The 24,730-nt window shown below is 41.5% G+C and overlaps 1 protein-coding gene across 1 annotated transcript; it reads left to right on the forward strand.

Moving 5' to 3' along the window:
* Positions 1 to 23,078: 23,078 nt before the first annotated feature.
* LOC306652219 (ribosomal biogenesis factor-like) lies at positions 23,079 to 23,523 on the forward strand. Its single transcript, XM_079125213.1, has one exon. The coding sequence runs from the start codon at positions 23,168 to 23,170 to the stop codon at positions 23,465 to 23,467; it is 300 nt and encodes a 99-aa protein (XP_078981339.1). The 5' UTR covers positions 23,079 to 23,167; the 3' UTR covers positions 23,468 to 23,523.
* Positions 23,524 to 24,730: the final 1,207 nt, after the last annotated feature.

The following is a 24,730-nucleotide window of genomic DNA, read 5'->3' on the forward strand; positions in this document are numbered from 1 at the left end:
AGATGAGAAAAAATACACACACATGAAAAAGATACCACATAACTTTGGAAGGGGTTGAATGGGTCTCCTCAGCTGCCCCTTTCTTCCATGCCCTGTATTGGACCTTCTGAGATGATCTGAGCATGTCCAACCATAAAAAGGAAGAACGGATTCCTCCTCCAAGTATGTTTTACTCAGTGCCCCATAGTATGTACACAGTTAGCTCAAAACCAATTTGATGGGTAAAAACAGTTATTCCAAATGCCCTATCAATTATGGGATTACCTTTTGATATCAAAAGGAATAAATACCTTCCATGACAACTGGCCTTCTAAAAGAAGAACAAAGTTCTCTGGGTAGAGTGATGTAGGTAGAAACTATTGTCCCAGATTCTACAACATCCTGAGGTTATGGCAGAACTAGTCAGAAGTAGCTCAGGAATGATAATGGTCTCACAAAACACCAGTATGATTATTTGGCAGGTGTCATTTCACCCAAAACCAGAGAAGTAGCTAGAAGTCAATGCGGGTAGAATTACGTGAGGTATTGTTTCCCCTTTCTCCATACCACAAACATTCTAGGCCTAGGGTTTCAGTTGCATCACTGAAAGAATATGCTCTGAAGAGTTGACAATTCACTCTACAGTTACTTAACAAATTTATAATTTATTACTTAATTAAAAGACCTGGATTGGGATTGGGGTTGGGGCTTAGTGGTAGAGTGCTTGCCTGGCACATGTGAGGCACTGGGTTCGATCCTCAGCGACACATAAATAAATAAAATAAAGGTATTGTCCATGGGCTGGGGATATAGCTTAGTTGGCAGAGTGCTTGTCTTGCAAGCACAAGGCTCTGGGTTCAATCCCCAGCACTGCAGGGAAAAAAAAGAAGTATTGTCCATCTACAACTACAAAAAAAACAAAACAAAACAAAACAAAACAAAACAAAAAAAACCAAAAAAAAAAACCTTTAAGTCACACATCACACATTTTCAGTCACTGAGACTCAGCCATATTCCTGTAAACTACAAGGTTGTATTTCATTTTATAGCCCTCCTTTCTTCAGGGGACTCATGCCAAAATATCTGGAAAACTATAGCAAAGCTATGTGTGTACCTGGACAGGAGAGATGAAGTGCACCCTCCCATTACTATCTCTGGAACTACCCTGCCTTCTAATAGGTGTATTCTAGAATATCAGATTTGATCCAAGCATTACAGAACTTATCACTAAGTCACATTTTGCAGTGTGAAGAGTCTAAAAAGTTGAATTAAATAGAAAGCATTAGGAACAAAATTCACACTTCAGCAAAAGATCAGTCATGACTTTCATGCATACTACATGACTTTTCATTAGCAAAATTAAAAATAGCCACTGTAGATCACTGGCTTAATAGATCACTTTATATATATATTTTGCTTTGGGGTTAAAATTGTGTTCTTTAAATACTAAGCAAAAAAGTTACTAAAACAGACAATCTTCAATGGTGAATGAGTGTGAGCAGAAACACTCCTAGCAGGTACCCAATGTCTTATCCTTTCTACTTTATTTACCAAGCATCTACTGAATCCTGAAGTGGACATAAAGATGGGAGGCAGAATGGGAAATGGGAAAGAGGCTCTCAAGACTTATTTTGATGGTGGCACTACTATATAGTTGTGTGATCTTCTGCAAACTACTTAACCTCTTTGATCCTTAGTTTTCTTACCAGTAAAATGGAGCTATCACTTTCTGCTTTATAGGGCTATAGAAACAAAGAAGGAAGCTCACAGATGCAGTGTATCTCATAGTGAACTGCACAAAGAGAATACTCAGTGAATGGCAGTCATCATTACCTGCTAAACTACCACCATCATCACCATCATTTTCATCATCTTGCTTAAAACTCAAATACAGTTTTTAACCTTCTAGTGCAATTAGATATACATGTGAATAGTGGTCTCACACACTCACATATTTCTCAGGTTAACCTCAGGCACTCACATAATACCTTCACAGTGTCCTCTGATAGTTATATAATATTACCACTGAGGCATCTGACCTACAAATAAGACTATCACTGTGACCTCTGACACTCAGGTTATATCCTCAGTGGGACTTCTGACACTACATTATACCCACACTGTGGCTTCTGACACATAATACCCTCAATGTGGCCTCTGACACTCACATAATATATTCACAGAGGCCTCTGAAGCTCATATAATAGCCTCACTGGGGCCTCTGATACTCACCTTATACCTCACTATGTCACGTGAGACTCACAGAACATCCTATGCCCTGAGAGTCACATCATATACTCACGTGTCCTCTGATACTCACATAGTACACACTGTGACCACCTTCATTCACATAATACCCTCACAGAAGCTGCTATCACTGACCTAAGATCCTCAATGTGATCTCTGACACTCACAAGACTACCCTCACTTTTACCTCTGCACTTACCTAATACCCTAACTGTGGTCTATGACACTCATATAATACACTCCCTGTGACCTCTGATACTCATATAATAAACTCACTGTGGCCTCTGACACTCATTTAATACCCTCCCTACTGTGACACCAAGCTAATATCCTCTCTGTGGCCTCTGACACTCATATGATACACTCTATATGGCCAATGACACTCAATACCTTATCTATGGCTTGTGACACATAATATCCTTACTTGGCTTCTATCATCACATAATATCCTCACTGTGATCTCCGACACTCACATAATCCCCTCCATGTGATGGCTGATAATACTCACTATGACCTCTGACATTCGCATAATACCATCAATGTGGTCTTGTAAACTCACATATTACCCTCACAGTGACCTCTGACACTGACAACATATCCTTCCTGTGGTCTCTATCACTGAAATACTACCCTCAGTTTAAAATCAGGCACAATCATAATACCCTGACACTGTGGCCCTGACACTGACACAGTACCCTCTGTGGCCTGTCTTACTCACATCATGTCCTCACTGTGATCTTCTGACACTCACATAATATGCTGGCTGATGTGGTCATGGACACTTTCATTTTATTCTCACTGGTATCTCTGATACTCAACTAATACTCTCGCTTTAGCATGTCACATTCACCTAATATCCTCACTGTGAGCCTGATAGTCATATAATATCCTCACATATCATTTGAGACTCACACAATGTCTTCACTGTGACCTCTTATATTCACAATATATCCTCACTATGGCCTCTGACACTCACAAAATATCCTCACTTGACCTGTCACTGACATAATATGCTCACTGTGACCTCTGACACTAATATTATACACTCACTTTGACATCTGACATAGCCATAATATCCTGAATTGGCCTCTGAAAGGTACATAATACCCTCACTGTGACCTCTGACACATAACTTGAATGTGACCACTGGCACTCACATAATATCCTCCCTATGTTTTGTGACAGTCACCTTGTATCTTCACCTGATATATGATACTCAGAATCCTCACTGTGGCCTCTGACACTGCCTCTGGCAGTCACATAGGATCCTCACTTTGGCCTCTGATTCTGACATAACATCCTCATGCTGACCTCTGACACTCACATATGACATTCACTGTGACATCTGACATGAGCAATAATACATCAAATAGAATTTATATCAGCTTGATATCAATAAAATTTACATCAATGAATCTATATTGATGAAATGATGAATCCACATCTACGAAATGATCAGTGAATCGACACTGATGTATCAATATCAATGATCTACATTGATGAATCAATATTGACAATCTACACAGAAGAATTGATATCAATGGATCTACATATATGCATTGATACTGAGATCTACAATGTTGAATCAATATTGACAATCTACAAAGAGTACAAATGGATCTACATCAATGAACTGATATCAATCTACATTGATGAATTGAAATCAATGAATATATCCTGATGATCTACTTTGATGAATCCACATCAATGCATCTACATCTGTGAATCAATATTGATGAATGTACATATGAACTGATATTGATGATCTACACTGATGAATCAATATAGATGGATCTACAGTGATGCATTGATATCAATGAATCTACATCAAGGTATTTATATCAACCTTTTACCTAGAAGAATCAAAACTGATGGGTATATTTGATGTATCAATGAATAACCACCAATGAATTGATATGGATAAATCAGTATCTTTGAATCTACATCGAGGAGTTAATGTCAATGAAACTAAGTGATGAATCTATATCAATGAATCCATATAATTGAATCCATATAATTGATGAATCTATAATTATAAATTGATAGAGCTGAATCTACACCAATGAATCAGTACCCATGAATGATGAAACTACATCGAATATAAATATTGATAATCTATGTTGAATCAATATTGATTACTACTGATACATCAGTATCTATGATCTATGTGATGTATTAATGTCAATGATCAACACTGATAAATTGAAATCAATGTGTCTATTTTAATAAATCTGTATTGATGAATCAATATCAATGAATCACACTGATGATCAACTTAGATGAATATATCGAATCAATATCAATGAGGTACACTGATATATTGATATCAATGTTCTACACTTATGAATCAATATCAAGGATCTAAATAGTTGAATTAATATTCATGAATCTACATCAATATATTGATATTGATGTATCTACAGAGTTTAATTGATATCAATGGATCTACACCAATGAATTGGTGTCAATGAATCAATATCAAAGAATGTACATCTATAAATCAATACTGAAGAATCTACATTGATGTATTGATATCAATGATCTACACTGATGAATTGATATAGATGTTTGAGTTTAGCGAATCGATATCAATGATTGACAATGATGAATCTATATCAATGATTTATATCAATGAATCAATGTCAATGATCCACCTCAAAGAATCTATATTGATGAATCAATATCAATGAATCTACATTGATGTTGATGAATCTACACTGATAATCTATTTCAATGAATCAGCATCAATGCATTTACATCACTGAATTTATACAGATGATCTACAATGAATAATGATATCAACGATTGACATCAATGAAACAAGATCACTGATTTTCACGGATGCATGGATATCAATGAACTATGTTGATGAATCAGAATCAATGCATCTACTTTGATGAATTTATATTGTTGAATTCACATTGAAGAAGTACTTTGATAAATCTATATGGGTGCATCTACATCAAGAATCGATATCAATGATCAAGATTAATGATACTGATGATCAACATTGATGAATTGATATTGACGATCTAAAAGAATGCATTGATATCAATAATCTACATTCATGAATGGATCATGATGATGTACATTTTTTAATCTATATTGCTAATTCAGTATTGATGAGTCTATATTGATGAAGCAATATCAGTACATCTACATCAATGAATCTATACAGCAAAATTCATATTGATGAATCTGCATCTATGAAATGATACCAATGAATCTACACCAATGAATTGATGTAGATGAATCTAGAGTGATAAGTCAATATTGATGAATTGATCTATGAATCTACAGCACAAGAACCAATGGTGAATGGTAGGAAAAAATTCTAAAAGTACAATATTAGAAAAACCACTTCAATTTCCTTGACAATGCAATCCTTTAAAAAAATTTCTAGGACATCTGTAAGTTTATTAGAAAGCCCAGCAATCTCATGGATTTTTGACATCCAATTAGAATGTGTGGGGGCTGTTCATTTAGTGAAGTTCAAACTTCCAAACTTCCCAACTCTCATTAGCCTATGAACCCTGACTGTGGCTGCAGCCTGCAGCCCAGCACTGGTTCACACCTATTGTGCCCTTTGGTGAAGGAACACAAAACACTATCTTCTAAAGAAGCAACAGTTGAAACAAACTACTTCCAGGTCACTTGGAAACACTCAAGCTTGTTCACAGATAGGAATCTTCTTTCTTCAGACATAAAGGATTATTACTTTTTCTGGAAAATTTACTAGAACACCACACCACGAATACTAAGTTCCAATAAAAATTTATTAAAAGAACAAATGAGAAAATGTATGAGTGGTGTTCCCTGTTAAGAAACCATGCCCAAACACATCTTTGGGTCTCCAAACCTTTGATTCTATTGCATACACATAAATCAAACTATGCCAGAGTTCAGCAGTGAAGGGAGGAAGTCATCAAGGTCACTGAGGAAAACTGGTGTTTCAGAGAACTCGGGAAGGTGCATGGAAAAACAGGCACTGCTTGCTTGCTTTAAATAAATTAAGAACACTTTCAATCAGCAAAGGAAAGGGAAATCTCATGATCAGATGCTCTAGAAATGCAAAAAGCAATAGCTCTTTGTTGAGTCCTGACTCTGCTCCTACTGGATACATGACTGTTCCTTGAGCTACAGATTTCTTAACAGGAAATAAAGGTTAAAACAAAGTTTGAGGTGACTGTTGTTGGACCATGTCCTCCAAATCATATTCCTACTTCCAAAATCCTAGAAGGTTGCCTGCTGTATGATTTTCACCTCTAATGGTGTATCAGAGCACACCTTCTCAAAGGCCAGCATGGGCATGAATCTCCTGCAAAGCTGGATAAACCAGAGCCCTATGCCAGATATTCTGAACAGGGACAGGGCCACAAATTTGCATTTCTAACAAGATTGTCCAAGGGCAAACCATTCTTGAACTAAAAGGGCCTCAAGTGCTTTGGCCTGGGTCCTAAGGGCTCTACAGTCTCTGAAGTTGGTCACAATGCTCCCTGGAAACCCTCAGGGACTCAAAAGAACAACTTATTCCAAGGACTGCAATAGACTAGACTTTCCCACAACTGGTCCTCGCATACTGATGGATGTGTTTTCCAAAGGAGACAAAACCAGGCAAAGAGGTGAAGGTGCTGAGGGAGATATGATTCCAGGTACTGCAAGTGAGGTTGAGCTTTATCAACAGCCCATTCTCTCACCTGTTTCCTCCAGGGTACTAAAGAAAGAAGTGACTGGTGAGTGAACCCACAGTTCTGCCAGAGGAGCCTGTGGTGAAAAAGCTGCCCACAGGAAGTTTTTCTGCTAGAAAGAAATGGTGCAGTCCACAGTTCAGCAACAGAAGGCCCCCAGTCCAGGAAGGAAAGAGTGGCTACCTGGGGCAGGTACCAGGGCTGCAGAAGGGCTGTGATGCTGAGACTGCATTTTCCCTGTTACTCCCAGGGGGGACATTGGTGCCTGGGGAACAGCACCAGAAAAAAGGAGGGAGATTCAGGGCAAAGTGAACATGGTCAGTGTAGTCAGATTCAGGTAAGAACAAAGGGTGTGTGAATATTTAAGGTGGAGCGTGGGTTGAATCCCTGCTTGGGGGTATATGAAAAGCAAGCAACATGAATGAAATCTGAATCCAGAGAATGACTTGCTCCATCCCAGTGCCCCTCTACCTCCCACAAAACACAGGCATAACAAAAGGGAGATCTGATCTAAAGGAAAAGCCCAGAGTGGGTGGAGGTTCTCACTTCTCATCTCAGGGACTAGGGATGATGAGGCAGGAGGATTACAGTTCAAAGCCAGCCTCAGCAAATTAGCAAGACCCTGCATGACTTAGCCAGACCCGTCTGTAAATATAAATATAAAATGGGCAAAGGATATGGCTCAGTGGATAAATGCCCTGGGGATCAACAATGTGGTACCAAAAAAAAAAAAAAAAAAAAGAAAGAAAGAAAATGTTAGCAAATGTTCAGCCCTCCTGATGTGTTTATTCCAACATTCACTTCCAATTAAAATCCTGCTAACCTGGTTCTGATAATTCTCAATTAAATGACTGTGTTCACTATGCTCCTGTGCAGTGACTGAAAACATTTGACAACTACAAAATGCGAAGTGGGGAAGGCTGGCATCCCTCTACTTTGGATTCAAAGTCGTGGATATTCCCAGTTCTGGTAGGAGATTGTGCTTGCTTTCTCTTCTCTGCAGGTCTTTCTTAGCATTGGGTGCCAATGGTCCACTTAGTGCATGGTGTGACATGCTGACTGCTCTCCAGATAACTACTGATGTCACAGACAGGCTGATGAAAGCACTATGAAGTTACTGAGCCTGGGTAAGCAGAGAAGCCTCTGGGACTGACCATTTCAGAAAAGACACAAGACAGGCACATTAGCTGTGGTAGCCTGAGGGAAAATGAAGGGACCAAGCCTCAAAGGAATGTGCTTTTCAAAAAAGGTGACCCCAATTTCTTAACACACTGGAAGTGGAGCATGGGTGTGTTGGGGCAGACAATCTGGCCTACACACAATCTCCCTCATTCCGGCGATGCCTGGGACCCCTCTGAAGCTCCCCATGAACACTACACATCATGGACACTAGGAGTACGTGGTTGACAGCACCAGGCATGCTAGACACCTTTAACCAAGAAACATGCTGCTGGCCCTGGGGAACCACAGGTCCAATGGATCCAGGAGCTAGCTACTTAGGGCAGCAGAAGGACACAAGGAATACAAAGTTAAGCACCAGCCGCAGTCGAACTGCCCTCCCTCATGTCACTGTGCGCTGGCAGGCAGAGGAGCCTCTGGGACAGGGAGATTCAGAAAAGATTCAAGACAGGCCCATGAACTGTGGTGGTGTGAGGGAAGATAAAGGAACTGAGATCAGAGGACTTTGTGCTTTTCAACAAAGCCCATGCCAATCTTTCAACCACAACTGGAGGGTGGATGTGTTGGAGGGCACCGCCCATCTGGCCAATTGGCTCTCTGGCTCCTTCCAGGGCCTTGGACCCCACCAACGCCTGCCTGTCAGTGCAATCCTCCTCAGCTATGTGGCACAGCCCGTGCTTGTCAGCACCAGGAATGAGGGGTGCCTTGAAACCCACAAGGATCGCAGGCACTGTGCACCCCACAGATCCTATGGATCCCGCAGGGCCGAGGGCAGCGGGAGCATGGGACGATCACCCAACTTAGCACTAGCTCCAGCGGCATTGCCTCTGGTGCTGCTCCTCCAAACACCAAACACGGGTTTACTGAAGGTTTGTCCAGTCAGGGAACTGGCCTAGGACCCTAGCAGCCACAAGCAGTACTGTGTTTTGATATATGAGAGCATGGAGCATCGCATGTGTGTTGGGGGAAGCTTGAGATTGAAAACATCATGCAAGGTATGGACTGGTGCCCCTCCTTTACTGGAAAGTCCATTCTGGTGACAGCTGGAAACTCTGAATAATGGAGGCACAGGGGAGATGGGTGGAGGCTGTGCTCCCTAGCTAGGGTAGGAGGGAGTGTGTCACTGAGCATGGGTCAGGAAGGGAAGGAGAGAGGGAGCAAGCCAAGATCCCATGCTGTGCACCTGCTTCAAAAGCCAGGATACCCCGCAGATGCTGCTTCTGCCCTGCAACCACACCCTGCTTAGTGACTGTTGGCTGACATTTCCATTACTCTGCAGTCCATTACTCTATTAGATGCAGTTACAACTCACCAATATGCCTTAACATAATGATCTGCCCTCTTGGCATGACTCTAGGCTTTCAGAAACAGAGCCCTCTCTCCTAATGACAAGGGATCTCATAGGTGACTCTGGCGGAAAGAGATCTCATGGAGTGTCACAGACCCTAGCACAGAGATGCTAAAAAAAAAGTTTGTGAGGTGATTGCAACCAGTGCCTGAGAGTGAAATGATGTGCATATTCATACTTTTCTTAAAGTCAACTTTACACATGCAATTTACTGAAAGGCAGGACATGTATGATGATTCAAGGCCTACTATTCAAAAGCAGAAGAGCTAAAACCTCAACTCTAGAGCAGTCCCAATGGAAAGATTTTGAAACTGAAAAGCTATTTTCTTTTAACAGACACTGAACAAAAATCGTAAGATTTAACACCTCCTGAATAATACCAGTACATTCCTCAGTTTCAAGGTTATGTAAGCTAGTATTAAATGGGCAATGAGATGAATTTAAGCAAAGTAAAGACCTGACAGTAATTTGATATTCAAAGGTCCTAAATGCACTTGCAATTTTCGGACTCCATCTTTATGACTGCATTGGACTGCAGATTTCACAAGGTCTGCCTCTGCTGTGATGGAACATAATCTACAATTGAAGATACTTCTTAGACAATGGCACCAAACCCCAAGAATTGAATTTAAACAATAACTTTGAAGGGCAGCATACATTGATGCTTTTCAAAATAAATATGTCTCCCCATCAATAAATACTTAAATAGAATAAAAGTCTACTTCAAATGTAGATTCTATCATGAAAGTATTGAAACAGAAAAATCTTACTCAACAATAAACATGTTGTGACAGTTACTCACCCCAAAATCATATCAGATAGTATTTGTATATGCAACTTTAACTATTATCAATGAATTGCCCACATCCAACTGAAAGGTGGGGCTCCATCCCTGAAGACTTTGATGTAATTGATTTAAATGTGAATTTTTTAATCATGCATTCATGTTTGATGCCTTTACCTAAGGAGCCCAATCTCAAATTTTTATAGAATCCCTTAGAAGAATAAACACTGACTCGTATTTCCCAATGTATACATTATGCCTGTCAAGTTTGTTTAAAGGTTTGAAATGCCACTAAATATTCAAAATTCTTGTGATTGCTGGTACACAGGTATGTGGAAGTCAGGTGTATCAACAACTGCTATTGTTGTGCAGAGACACAACAGGTCAAACATATGGAAACTCACTCATTTCCACATAAGTTTTGATCTTGCTAAGTTAAAGCACAAGAGATGGAGAAAATAGAGTGTGAAGGAAAATCTCTGACTTATCATCAGCCCTAGTTTTCCCTGCTGAGATTTAGGTTCAATTCCACCCTGCCCACCTGGACCTGACCACATAATTTGCATACAGTCATGGGCCTCCCCCACAAGGCTACTACTTGCCAAAACCAGTGCAGCTGATACTGGATATGTCATGCCACACACAGCTTGACAAACTCTTTTGTTCTTCACCAATCAGCTGAATAGCACACCTCTTCAGCTCTTTCATGGGAATGATGTTACCTATCAGTTTTTGAGAGCTGTTCCTCCCAGAAGAATGCCTGAAGCTAGGGAACACAAGGGAACTGGAGAAGTACTAGAGACTCAAACCCCAGCTGCCTGCTGAAAGCACTCGTTGAAAGGATGCTTCCATCTGAATCCTCTTCCATTGCCAAGCACATTCTATCAGTATGATTCAAAAGAGTAGAAAATGCTGAAAAGCATTGGATGTTGGGAATGACTGAAGATGGCATGTGTTTGCATCCCTTTCTCATCTGACTCCCTTGAAGCACTTTGTAGAAAAGCCTCATAGTCAAACCCCATCACTATAATATACATTTATTGTTTTTAAGGTGAAAAGTCATACTGCCACAAGTTTAGTTACCATTGAAGACAGACAGTCCTGGGATGTGTGACTACAGATAACCTTGTCCCATCCTTTAAAGAAAAAATTTGTGGATGGAATCTTACAAAAATAAGGCTAAGTGATCCGGGGTGAGTGGAGAAGCAGGGTCCTCTTGGATGCAATAAATTTTCAGCTCATTCCTACTTAAGAAGACTCTTGGGATAATTGAAATACAAAGCTCCTGCCTTTCAGAGAAAAAAAAATTCATGTATGACACCCTCTCCCACCTTCTGGATATTTGTCACCAAAGAATTTACACACAATATTCTGACCTGAATACAAAGGCCAGTTTGGGTGGAGGTTCTTACCTGTCATCTCAGGGACTGGAGAGGCTGAGGCAGGAGAACATCTACTTCAAAGTTAGTCTCAGCAAATTTTGAAGGCCCTTAACAACTTAGCCAGACACTCTCTGAAAATAAGAATGTAAATCAGCAAATGATATGGCTCATGGATAAGTGCCTCATGGATGAAACTTGTTTACAAAAAAAAAAATGAGAAACAAGAAAGGAACACAGTAAAAACATGCTCACCAGACATTCAGCCTTCCTGTTCTTGCTGCTTCCTGCAACTCCCATGAGGAGTCATGGCACTGAGATTAGCTTCCAAAATGTTACTTCATACAATATATAATATGCCAGCATCCACTTCCACTTAAAACCCACTTATCCTGGTTTTGATTCTTCCAATGAAATGCTATTGTTCCCTATGCTCCTGTGAAGAGATGGCAAACATGTGAGAGTTGCAATGTTCAAAGGGATAAACGCTGGTGTCAGTCTACTTTGGATACAAATACCAGGAGATTCCTGAATCTTCTAGGAGACTGCACTTCATCTTTCTTCCATGCAGGACATTCTGGGTCTTGGGTCCAAGGATCCCACTAAGTACCTGCTATGACAATCTGGGCACTCTGATGTCACAGAGGGGCTTATGGCACAATAATGTTGATTTGTTCTGGCAGACAGAGGAGCTTCTGGGACAGTGTATTCAGAAAGATTCAAGACAGGCACATGAGCTTGGTGGTGTGAGGGAAGAAGGAACTGAGAACCAGGGCTGTGTGCTTTTCAACAAATGTCATGCCAATCTTTCAATTGCAGGAAGTGGAGGGTTGGTGTGTGAGGGCAAAGCCCCTTTGACCAACGGGCTGTCTGGCTCCTTTCCTGGCCTTGGATCCCACTGACTAAAGCCTGCCAGCATGACACAGCTCAAACAGGAGGTGGCACAGCACGTGCTTGTCAGCACCAGACAAGCAGGGTGTCTTGAAAACTTCAAGGAGCTACAGGCACTGTGGGCACCAGAGGTCCTATGGATCCCAGAGGGCCATAGGGCAGCGGGAGCACAGAAGAATCACCCAACTTAGCACTGGGTCCAGTGGCATTACACTATGGCACTGCTCTTTCAGGCTTGGGGTCAATCAAGGTTTGCCAAACCATAGAACTGGCCTAGGACCTCATCAGCAAAAAACAGTGCTGTCTTTTGATATCTGAATGTGTGGAACATCCCATGTGTGTCAGTGGAAACTTGAGATTGAAATCATCATGCACAGTATGGAGTGGTGCCTATACTTTCCTGGAAACCCGATTCAGGTGACAGGTGGATCCGTTGAAGAATGGAGGAAATGGTAAGGTAGGTGCAGGCTATGCTCCCTAGAGAGGGTCAGAGGGAGTGTGTCACTGAGCATGGGTGAGAAAGGGAAGGAGAGAGGGAGCAAGCCAGCATCTTATGCTGTGAACCTGTTGCAAAAGCCAGGATCCCCCGCAGTTGCTGCTTCTGCCCTTCAACCAGTCCCTTCCCAGTAACTGTTTGCTGACATTTCCAAAGTTTCCCTCTCTCACTATTAGATGCAGACATCTTACCAATCTGCCTTAACATGGTGATCTATACTCTTGGAATGACTCTAGTCTTTCAGAGACAGGGCCCTCAGTGCCCTGTCCCAGTGCCAGGGATCCTGTAGCCCAAAGTGGAGCAAAGAGATCTAACTGGGTGTGTGTCACAGGCCCTGGCACATAGATGCTCAAAAATGTTTGTGAGGAGATTGAAATGAGTGTCTGAGACTGAAGTGATGAGCACACTTATCCATTTCCTAAAGTCAATTTTACACCTACAATTTACTGCAAGTCAGGACATGTAGGATGATTCAAGACCTATTATTCAAAAACAGAAGAGCTAAAGTCTCATCTCTAGAGCAGTCTGAACAGAAAGTTTTTGAAACTGAAAAGCTAATTTCCTTTAACTGACATTGGACAAAAATGGTAAGATTTAAGATGATCTGAATAATACCAGGAGATTTCTCATGTTTCAAGGTAGCATAAGCAAGTACTAAAGGGGCAAAGATGCATTTAAGCAAAGATAAGACCTAACAATAATTCGATGTTCAAAATTCCTAAATGCACTTGCTGGTTCTGTGCTCCATTTTTATGACTGCAATGGACTGCAGAATCCACAAGGGCTGACACTGCTTTGAAGGCACAAAACCTAAAATCAAAGAGACTCCTTACACACTGGCACTCCCCCTAAGCACTGAAATTTACACAAGTGAAAAATATGAAGTCAGTAAGAATGATGCCTCTCTAAATAAATAGATCTCCCCATCAATAAACACTCAAAAGAATAAAGTCTACTTCAAGGCAAAAACGTAGTGTGTACCCTGAAGGTACTGGAACAGAAAAGTTTACACCACACTAAGCATGTTGGATAGTTACACCCAGAATCATATCTGAAAGCATTTGTATATGCAACTTCAACTATTACCAATAAATGACCTACATCAAATGTAAAGGAGGCATATTCCTAAAATTTTGACACAGTTGATTTAAATATGAAGTTTTTGAATCATGCATTCATGTTTGATGCTTTTACCTAAGGAGACCGACCTTAAATTTTCACAGAATTCCTTAGAAGCAGAAAAATCTGCCTTCGACTTCTAAAGTGCACATCATGCCTATCAAAGCTTCAATCAAAGACTCAAATGCCACTAACATTGGCAAAAGTCTTGTGGCCATAGGTACACAGGTACATGGATGCCAGGTTTTTCAACAACTTATATTGCTGCAGAGAAAAATCAGGTCAAACTGATGTATGGATACACATCCTGTTCACAGTCACTTCCACAGGGAAGGGTTTCATCTTCCTACATTGAAGCACAAGAGATGGAGAAAATATGGTGTCAAGGAAAATCTCTGCCTCATCATCACCCCTACATTCCCCAGTTGATGTTGAGGTTGACACCCACCCTGTCCAGCAGCAACAGGCTACCTAATTTGCATACAGTCAGGGGCCTTCTACTTAGGTCTACCACTTGCCAAAGATGAGTGTGGCTGCTTCTTGAAATTTCATGCCACACAAGCTTGAAAACCTCTTTTCTTCTTCACTAATAGGCCAAATAAACACATCTTCAGTTCTTTCATGGGAATACCATTACCTATCAGTTTCTGAGAGCTGTGTCTCCAGAGCAATGCCTAAGCTCAGGAAAGATAAGAATACTCAAGAAATACTAGAGACTCCTACCCCAGCCACCTACTGAAAGCACTAATTGAAATGATGCTTCCATTGCAATCCTGTTCCAGTGCAAACCACTTTCTATCACCATGATTCAAAAGAGCAGAAATTGTTGAACAGGTTTGAATGTGAGGCATGTCTGAAGAGGATCAGAATGGTTTGATTTCATCCTCTTCTCATCTGACTTCCTTCATGCTCTTTGAAGGAAAACCCTCCATCATCAAAACCCATCAGTTCAATATAAATTAATTGTTTCTAGGGTGAAATTCATACTGCTACAAGTTTAGGTTTCTGTAGAGACAGTTCTGGGATGTGTGACTACAGAAAACCTTGTCCCTCCCTTTAAAGAAAAGTTTTGTGGATTAACTCTTATAAAAAATAAGCTTAGTGATCCTGGTTTGTATGGTTCAGGTGAAGTGGAAGGGTCCTCTTGGAGGTAATGAATTCTCAGCTCATTTCTAGTTAAGAAGACTTTTGGTATAATTGAAATCCTAAACACCTTCCCTTTAGAGAAAAACAAGTTCATGTTTGGCATCCTATCTCCCCTTCTGGAAATTTGCTACCAAATATTTTACCAGCAAAGTTTTCACCTAAATGAAAAGGTCAGCTTGGGTGAAGGTATCAGCCTGTCATCTTAGAGACTGGAGAGAATGAAGCATGAATTTTAGGTAGACAATGTGTGTAACTATAAATGAAAATTGGGCAAATAATATGGCTCATGGATAAGTGCTTCGGGGATGAAAATTGTTTACAAAAACAAATGTTTAAGAACTAAAAAAAAAAAAAAAAAACAGAAAAAAACATGCTCACCAAATATTTAGCCTTCCTGTTCGTGCTATAACTGCCATGAGGAGTCATGGCACCGAGATTAGCTTCCATCATGCTATTTCATACAATATGCCAGCATCTGCTTCCACTTAAAACCCAATTATCCTGGTTTTGATTCTTCCCAATGAAATGCCAGAGTTCCCTATGCTCCTGTGAAGAGATGGCAAACACATGAGAGTTATGATGTTCAAAGTGAAAAACACTGGCATCACTATACTTTGAAAACAGATACTAGGAGATTCCTGGATCAGTTCCTAGGAGCAGTTGCTTACTCTTCCCTGCAGGACATTCTGTTCTTTGGGTGAAAAAGATCCCAGCTAGCAACGACTATGACAAGCTGGGCACTCTGATTTATCAGACAGCCTGAAAGAACAATGACACTGCTGTGCGCTGGGAGGCAGAGGAGCCTCTCAGACAGTGGAATTCAGAAAAATTCAGGACAGGCACATGAGCAGTGGTGGTGAGAGGGAAGATAAAGGAACTCAGACCCAGGGCTGTTTGCATTTCAACAAATGCCATGCCAATCTATCAACCACAAAAATGGAGGGTGGGTGTGTTGGGGGCACTGTCTTTTGGCCAATGCACCATCTTGCTCTTTCCATTCTTTGGTCCCCACCTACTCTCACCTGTCAGCATGACTGACTTTGGCCACTAGGTTGGGAAGCTCATGCTGGGCATGTGGGGGTGCCTGAAACTGACAAGGAGTCACAGTCGTTGCCCTCTGGCACTGCTCCTTTAGATCCAGGTTCACTCAAGATTTTACCCTGTCAGGGAACTTGTCTAGGACCCAAGCAGTCACAAACAGTGCAGTCTGTTGATATATGAGAGCTTTGATCATACCATATGTGTTAGGGGAATCTTGAGATTGAAAACATGGTGCACAGTATGGCATGGTGCCCTCCTTTCTTGGGAAGCCCATTTAGGTGACAGGTGGAACATCTGAAGAATGCAGGCAAAGGGAAGGTGGTTGAAACTGTGCTCCCTAGAGAGGGTCAGAAGGATTGTGTCACTGAGGATGAGTGAGGGAGGGAAGGAGAGGGGAAGGAAACCACCATCCCATGCTGTAATTCTGCTGCAAAATCCAGGATCATCTGCAGATGCTGCTTCAGCCCTGTAGCCCAAACCTGCCCAGTAACTCTGCTGGTATTTCCAAAATTCCCTTAATGTGACTAAGATGCAGACACATCTCACCAATCTGCCGTAACATGATGATCTATCCTCTTGGCCTGACTCTAGCCTTTCAGACACACAGGGCCCTCTGTCCCAGTACCAAAGGGATCCTGTAGGAGACAGTGGAGGAAACAGATCTCATCTAGTGGTGGTATAGGTCCTGACACAGAGATGCTCAAAAATGTTTGTGAGGTGACTGAAACCAGTGCCTGAGAGTGAAGTGATGAGCACATTTATCCATTTCTTAAAGACAATTTTACACATGCTCTTCACTGAAAGGCAAGATGGGTATGATGATTCAAGACTTAATATTCAAAAGTAGAAGATTTAAAGCCTCAACTCTAGAGGAGTCCCAACAGAAACAGTTTGAAACTGAAAAGGTAATTTCTCTTAACAGACACTGAACAATAATATTAAAATTCAGCATCTACTGAATAATATCAGAAGATCCCTCAGATGCAAGGTAATGTAAGCAAATAGTAAAGGGGCAAAGCTGAATTTAAACTAAGATGAGACCTGACAATAATTAGATATTCAAAGGTCCTAATTGCACTTGCAGATTTCAGGCTCCACCCTTAAGTTTGGAATGGACTGCTGATTTCACAGTAAGTGACTTTGATTTGATGGTACATAACCTAAAATTGAAGACACTCCTTACACAATGACCCTGGCCCCCAAGCATTGGGATTTACACAAGTGCCAATATTATAAGGCACCATAGAACAATGCCTCTCAAAATAAATAGGCCTCCTCATCAATAAATACATAGGATAAAGTCTGTTCAAATGTGTATTGTATCCTAAATGTATTGGAAAAACAGTTTTACTGAACACTAAGCATGTTGTGATAGTTACTATCCCTCAAAATCATATCTGGAAGCATTTGCATATGCAGCTTCAACTATTATCAATGAATTGCCTACATCCAACTGAAAAGTTGTTCCATCCCTAAAGACTTTGATACAGTTGATTTAAATGTGAAGTTTCTGAATCATGCATTCGTGTTTGATGTCTTTACCTAAGGAGCCCAATATCAAATTTCCACAGAATCTCCTAGAAGCTTAATAACAGGCCTCCTACTTCCAAATGTACACATAATGCCTGTCAATCTTCAATTAAAGGCTCAAAATGACACTAAATATTCAGAAGACTTGTGACTGGTTGTACACAGCAACTTGGAAGCCAGGTTTTTCAAAAACTGCTATTGCTGTAGAGAAACATCGCACATCAAACAGTGATATGAATTCACATCCTATTCACTCATTTCTAAAAGGAATCCTTTAATCTTGCTAAGTTGAAGCATAAGAGATGGGGAAAATACAGTGCTGTCTTGTCATCGCCCTAGTATACTTAGATGATATTGAAGTTGACTTCCACCCTGCCTAACTGGACCATGCCACCTAATTTGCATACAGTTAAGGACCTTCTACACAGGCTACTACTTGCCAAAAATGAATGTTGCTACTCCTTGAAATTTCATGCCACACACTGACTGAAAGCCTCTTTTATTCTCCACCAAGAGGCTGATTTACACACCTCTTCATCTCTTTCATGGGAATGCTGTCACCTATAAGTTTCTGAGAGCTGTGTCTCCAGAGGGATGCCTAACTTAGGAAACACAAGGGTACTAGAGAAGTACTAGAGACTCCTACCCCAGCTTCCTGCTGAGAGCACTCATTGAAATAAAGCTGCCATTGGAATCCTGTTCCATTGGACTCCTTTTCCACTGCCAAGCACATTCTACCAGCATGATTCAAAAGAGGAGAAACTGGGGAACGGCACTGAATGTTGGGAATGTCTGAAGAGGGTCAGAAAGGCATGTGATTGCATCCTCTTCTCATCTGACTTCCTTGCAGTGCTTTGCAGGAAAATCCTCCATAGTTGAAACCCATCTCTTCAATATAATTATGTTGTTTCTAAGGTGAAAGCCATACTGCCAGAAATGTAGTTACCTCTGAAAACAGACAGTCCTGGGATGTGCAACTACAGAAAAACTTATCCCTGGAAAAGACAAAGTTGGTGGATAAACTCTTACAAAACTAAGCATTAATGATCCAGAGTGGAAATGAGTTGGGTGGAGTGGCAGGGAACTCTTGGAGGTAATGAATTTTCAGCTCATTCCTATTTAAGAAGATTTTGGGATAATTGCATTTCCTTCAGAGGAAAAAAAATATTGAAGTTTGAAACACTCTTGCACCTCCTTGATTTTTCCCACCAAAAAAAAATTTACCAGCAAAATTCTGGCCTGAATGAAAATGCCAGTTTTTGTGGAGGTCCTTTCCTGTCATCACAGGGACTGGAGAGGCTAAGGCAGGAGAACCTGGAGTTGAAAGGTAGCCTCAGCCAATTCTGGAGGCCCTCAAAAATTTAGCCAGACATTATCTGTAAATACAAATGTAAATTGGACCAATGATATGAGTCTTGGATAAGTCCCTCAGGGATGAATGTCGTGTACAAAAAAATTTGCGGAACAAAGAGAAAGTATGCTCAGCAAACATCCAGCCTTGGTGTTGGTGCTATTTCTTGCCACTCCCATGTGTAATCATGGCACTAAGATTAGCTTCTAGAATGTCACTTCATGCAATAAGCCAACATCCACTTCCAATTAAAAATCCATTATGCTTGTTTGAATTCTTCCCTATGAAATGCCAGTGTTCCCTATGCTCCTGTGAAGAAATGGCAAGCACATGAGAGTTATGATGTTTAAAGTGGAAAATGCTGGCATCAGTCTACTTTGGATAAAAAGGCTAGGAGATTCTTGGATCTTCTAGGAGATTGCATTTGCTTATTCTTCCCTGCAGGACCTTCTGGGCCTGACAAGAGTCACACTCAGCAGCTGCTCTGACAAGATGTGCACTCTGAGGTTACAGACAGACTGACAGCAGAATGATGTCACTGTGTGCTGGAAGGCAGAGGAGCCTTCAGAAAAGATTCAGAAAATATTCAAGACAGGCACATGAACAATGGTGGTGTGAGGGAAGACAAAGCAATTGAGATCCAGGGCTGTGTGCTTGTCAACAAATACCATGCCAATGTTTCAACCACAGGAAGTGTAGTGCGGGTGTGTTGGGGACATGTCCCATCTGGACAATGGGCTGTCTGGCTCCTTCCTGGGCCTTAGACCCCACTGACTTCTGCCTGTCAGCATGGCACACCTCAGCCATTAGGTGATGCAACCCATGTTTGTCAGCATGAGGCATGTGGGGTGACTTGAAAACTGCAAGTAGCTGCAGGCAGTGTGAACGCAACAGATCCTGTAGATCCTGGAAGGAAGAAGGGCAATGGGAGCATGGTAGGGTCACATAGGTTAGCACTGACTCCTGTGGCACTGCCCTTTGGCAATGCCCCTCCCAGGCTCACTTCTGGTTTTTTTCCCAGAGAGAGAACTAGCCTAGGGCAACAGCAGCCATAATCTGTGCTCCTAGGACAGCAGCAGCCATAATCTGTGATGTCTGTTAATATCTGAGTAAGTGGAGCATGCTATGTGTGTAGGGGGATGCTTGAGGTCAAAAACATCTTGCACAGTATTGTGTGGTGCCCCTCCTTTCCAGAAATCTCATTCAGGTGACAGCTGGAACCTTTGAAGAATGGAGGCAAAGGGAAGGTGGATGGAGGCTGTGCTCGCTAGAGATGGTCAGAGGGAGTGTGTCACTGAGCATGGGTGAGGAAGGGAAGGAGAGAGGAAGCAAGCCACCACCCCATGCTCTGAACCTTCTGCAAAAGCAAAGATAGTCTAAATTTACTGCTCCTGCCCGCCAACCACACCCTGCCCATTAACTCTGTTGACATTTCCAGCACTCCCTTACTCTGAATATTAGATGCAGACACATCTCACCAATCTGCCTTAATATAATGATCTATTGTATTGGTCTGACTCTAGCCTTTGATACACAGGGTCCTCTGTCCCAATGCCAAGGGATCCTGTAGCTGACACTGGAGGAGGGAGATCTCATGGAATGTCACAGGCCCTGGCACAGAGATGCTCAAAAATGTTTGTGAGGTGATTGAAACAAGTGACTGAGAGTGAATTGATGAGCACATTTATCAATTTCTTAAAGTCAGCTTATACCTGCAATTCACTGAAAGGCAGGACATGTACAATGACTCAAGGCCTAATATTCAAAAGCAGAAGATCTAAAGCCTCATCACTAAAGCAGCCCCAACAGAAAGGTTCTGAAACTGAAAAGCTAATTCTTTTAGCAGACATTGAACAAAAATGGTAAAAGTTTACACCTTCTGTATAATACCAGGAGATTCTTCAATTTCTAGGTAACATAAGAAAGTACAAAAGGGTCAAAGATGAATTTTAGCCAAGATAAGACCCGATAATGATTTGATATTCAAAGGTCCTAAATGCACTTGCAGCTTCTGGGCTTCATCCTTATGTCTGCAATAGACTGCAGATTTCCCAAGGGTTGACTTTACTTTGATAGCACATAACATAAAATTGAAGACAGTGCTTACACAAGGGCACAAGCCTGTAAGCACTGGAATTTGCACAAGTGCCAATTTTGAAAGGCAGCATAGATTGATGCCTCTCAAAATAAATAGGTCTCCCCATCAATAAATACTTACACAGGATAAAAGTCTACTTCAAGGCAAAAATGTAATTTCTATCCTGAAGGTATAGGAACAGAAAAATTTTACTCAACACTAAGCATGTTTTGATAGTTACTTACCCCCAAAATCATATCTGAAAACATTTGTATATGCAACTTTAATTCTTATCAATGAATTGCCTACATTGAACTGAAAGATGCTCCATCCCTAGAGACATTGATACAGTTGATTTAAATGTGAAGTTTTTAAGCATTCATTCATGTCTGATGCTTTACCAAAGGAACCCAATCTCAAATTTCCACAGAATCCCTTAGAAGCAGTAAAACCTGCCTCCTACATCAAAATGTACACATGATGCCTGTCAAGCTTCAGTCAATGACTCAAAATGCCACTAACTATTCAAAAGTCTTATGAGTGGTGGTACACAGGTACATAGAAGCCAGGTTTTTCAACAACTTATATTGCTGCAGAGACACATCAGTTCAGTCTGAGATATGGATTCACAACCTATTCACTCATTTCCACAGGGAAGGGTTTCATTTTGATAAGGTGAAGCACAATTGATGGAGAAAGTACAGTGTCAAGGAATATCTCTGCCTTATCATCACCCCTAGTTCCCCAGTTGATATTGAGGTTAACTTCTACCCTGTACACCTGGAGAAGGCCACCTAATTTGCATACAACCAGTGCCTGCCCCACAAGGCTACTACTTGCCAAAGAGCAGTGCAATGGCACCTTGAAACTTCTGCCACACAGCTTGACTATCTCCTTTGTTCTTCAACTACAGATTGAGTAACACCCCTCTTCAGCTGTTTCATGGGAATGATCTTATCAATCACTTTCTGAGAGCTGTGCCTCACAGAGGGGTGCCTAAGCTTGGGAAAGGCAATTGTACTACAGAACTACTGGAGACTCCCACCCCTGCTTGGTATTGAAAGCACTCATTGAAACGATGCTGTTATTTGAATCCTGTTCCATTGCCAACCACATTTTGTCAGCATGTTTCAAAAGAGACATATTGGTGAATGGCACTGAGTGTCAAAAATATCTGACAAGGGTCAGAAAGGCATGTGGTTGCATCCTCTTCTCATGTGACTTCCTTGCAGTGCTTGCAGGAAAACCCTCCATAGTCAAAAACCATCACTCAATGTGAATTTATTGTTTCTACAGTAAAAGCCATACTGCCAGAAGTTTAGTTACACTTGAAGTCAGACAGTTCTGGGATGTGTGACTACAGAAAAACTTATCTTTGCCTTTAAAGAAAAGAAAGTTTTGTGGATTAAGTTCTACAAAATAAGCAACTGTGATCCAGGGTGGCATGGACCGGGTGAACAGGCAGTGATCACTTGGATGGATAAGTTCTCTGCTCACTCCTCCTTAAGAAGACTTTCGGGATAATTGAAAGCCAAAACACCTGCTATTCGGACAAAAAAAAAAAAAACATGTATGACACTGTCACCAACCTACTGGATATTTGCGACCAAAAATATTAACAATCAAGTTCTGGTCTGCAGGAAAAGGCCACTTTGGGTAGAGGTTCTTCCCTGTCATCTCAGGGACTGGAAAGGCTGAGGCAGGAGAACCTCATTTTTTAAGATAGCCTCAGCAAATTCTGGAGGACCTTAACACTATAGCCAGATACTCTGTAAATATGAATATAAAATGGGCAGAGATCCAAAATGGCAGACTAGCTTCTCCCCGGAACTTCCTGTATCGTGTGCCTGCAGATGGCGTCACCTGGAAATTGAGCAGCTGCATGCGGGTATCGAGGATCTGGTGAGAGACGATGGCCAAGAATAAATTAAGAGGGCAGAAGTCCAGGAATGTATTTCACATAGCCAGCCAAAAAAACTTTAAGGCTAAAAACAAAGCAAAACCAGTTACTACTAATCTTAAGAAGATAAACATTGTGAATGATGAAAAGGTTAACCGAGTGAATAAAGCTTTTGTGAACATACAGAAGGAACTTGCACACTACTCAAAAGGCCTTTCTCTGGAACCTCTGCAGAAAGAACTGAGTTCTCAGCATCATGAAAATGAACCAGTTAATGTTGACGAAGCTACAAGATTGATGGCTCAGTTGTAATACAATGGAGATGCATGGAATTCCCCCCAAAAGATCAATAAATTAAATGTTTAAAAAAAAAATGGCAGACTAGAGGGAGGCTGCATCCTTGTTGCTCTGTGACTCCAGTTTCAAGCAGAGAATATCTGTTTGGTGAGGCATTTTTTGCTGCTTATCGATCCCCTGCTGTTTACCCCATTTGTCTGCTGTGATGACCTGCAGTCTGCCAGCATATCAATGCCTCTTTTGAGTACAGATTGCTCACTGTCAGGCACATATCATCTGCCATTTGCCTGCCTCTTGCCTGTCCATCGCCTGCCTTACACCTATTAGTCAACCCAATGCATGAGGTTCACCTCCCAATCATCCAAAAACAGTCAACAAACTGATTGCCAACCGCCAGTGGAGCACCAGCTGCCTTCTGTTGCCTGGAACTTCTCTGCCACAGTACCTGCAGGTTTGATTACACGTGGCTGCCGCCATTTTGAGACAACAGCCAGGCCCCATAGGAACCCTGTCCTGACTGACTGAGCCCTGTCTGCAGGATCCCTCAGCCTGACCGATCACTCCCTGCCTCTGGGGCCCTCATATCAACTGACTGCTCCCTGCTGCCAGGACCCCCAGACCAACGGATTGCACCCTATCACCGGGACCCCAGACCGACTGATTGCAACTGGCATCCAGGATGCCACAACCACACCAAACACACCGGACCTCCAGGACCCCTGCCTGACCAACTGCATCCCTACTCCAGGACCTCCAGCTGACCACATCCACACCCTGAGCTGCAGCTCCCCATTTGCCAACATATTTCGAAGCCAGAGTGGCCATCTTGGATAATTCTGGAAGCCGTAACTCCTATGGGGCAAATCCCATCCTGAGACAACTGCTGGAGGCTTGAAGCTTATTGTCAGGTATCTCTCATGCATCAGGCTACTGAACATTGGGAGTTTTCATTACTATATGACTGTTATACTGTAGATTTTCTTTTTTCTCCTTATTGAAAAAGTTTTAAGTTCTTATTTCTTTACTTTTCTTGCTCTCTTTTCCTTTTGTTTACTTATTCCCTCAGAGTCTCTTTCTCCCTTTTTGGAATGCTAACATCCAATTTCTCTTGATTACACTCACACTTTCTATTATTTAGAACTTCTGTATATTCTTTTCTTATCCCATTAACAGCCACATTTTACATCCCTCTACATCCTCTTTGTCCTCCATTGAAACTGCAGACCTTATTGCAAATATGTTTGTTTTACTGACGATAATATTTGAACTCATTCAATT

The sequence above is a fragment of the Sciurus vulgaris genome (assembly GCF_902686455.1).
Source record: "Sciurus vulgaris genome assembly, contig: HiC_scaffold_146_arrow_ctg1, whole genome shotgun sequence".
NCBI lineage: Eukaryota > Metazoa > Chordata > Mammalia > Rodentia > Sciuridae > Sciurus > Sciurus vulgaris.

Excerpts from the sequence above, each read along its gene's own strand:
- LOC306652219 (XM_079125213.1), top strand. The coding sequence starts at position 23,168 with ATGGCCAAGAATAAATTAAGAGGGCAGAAGTCCAGGAATGTATTTCAC.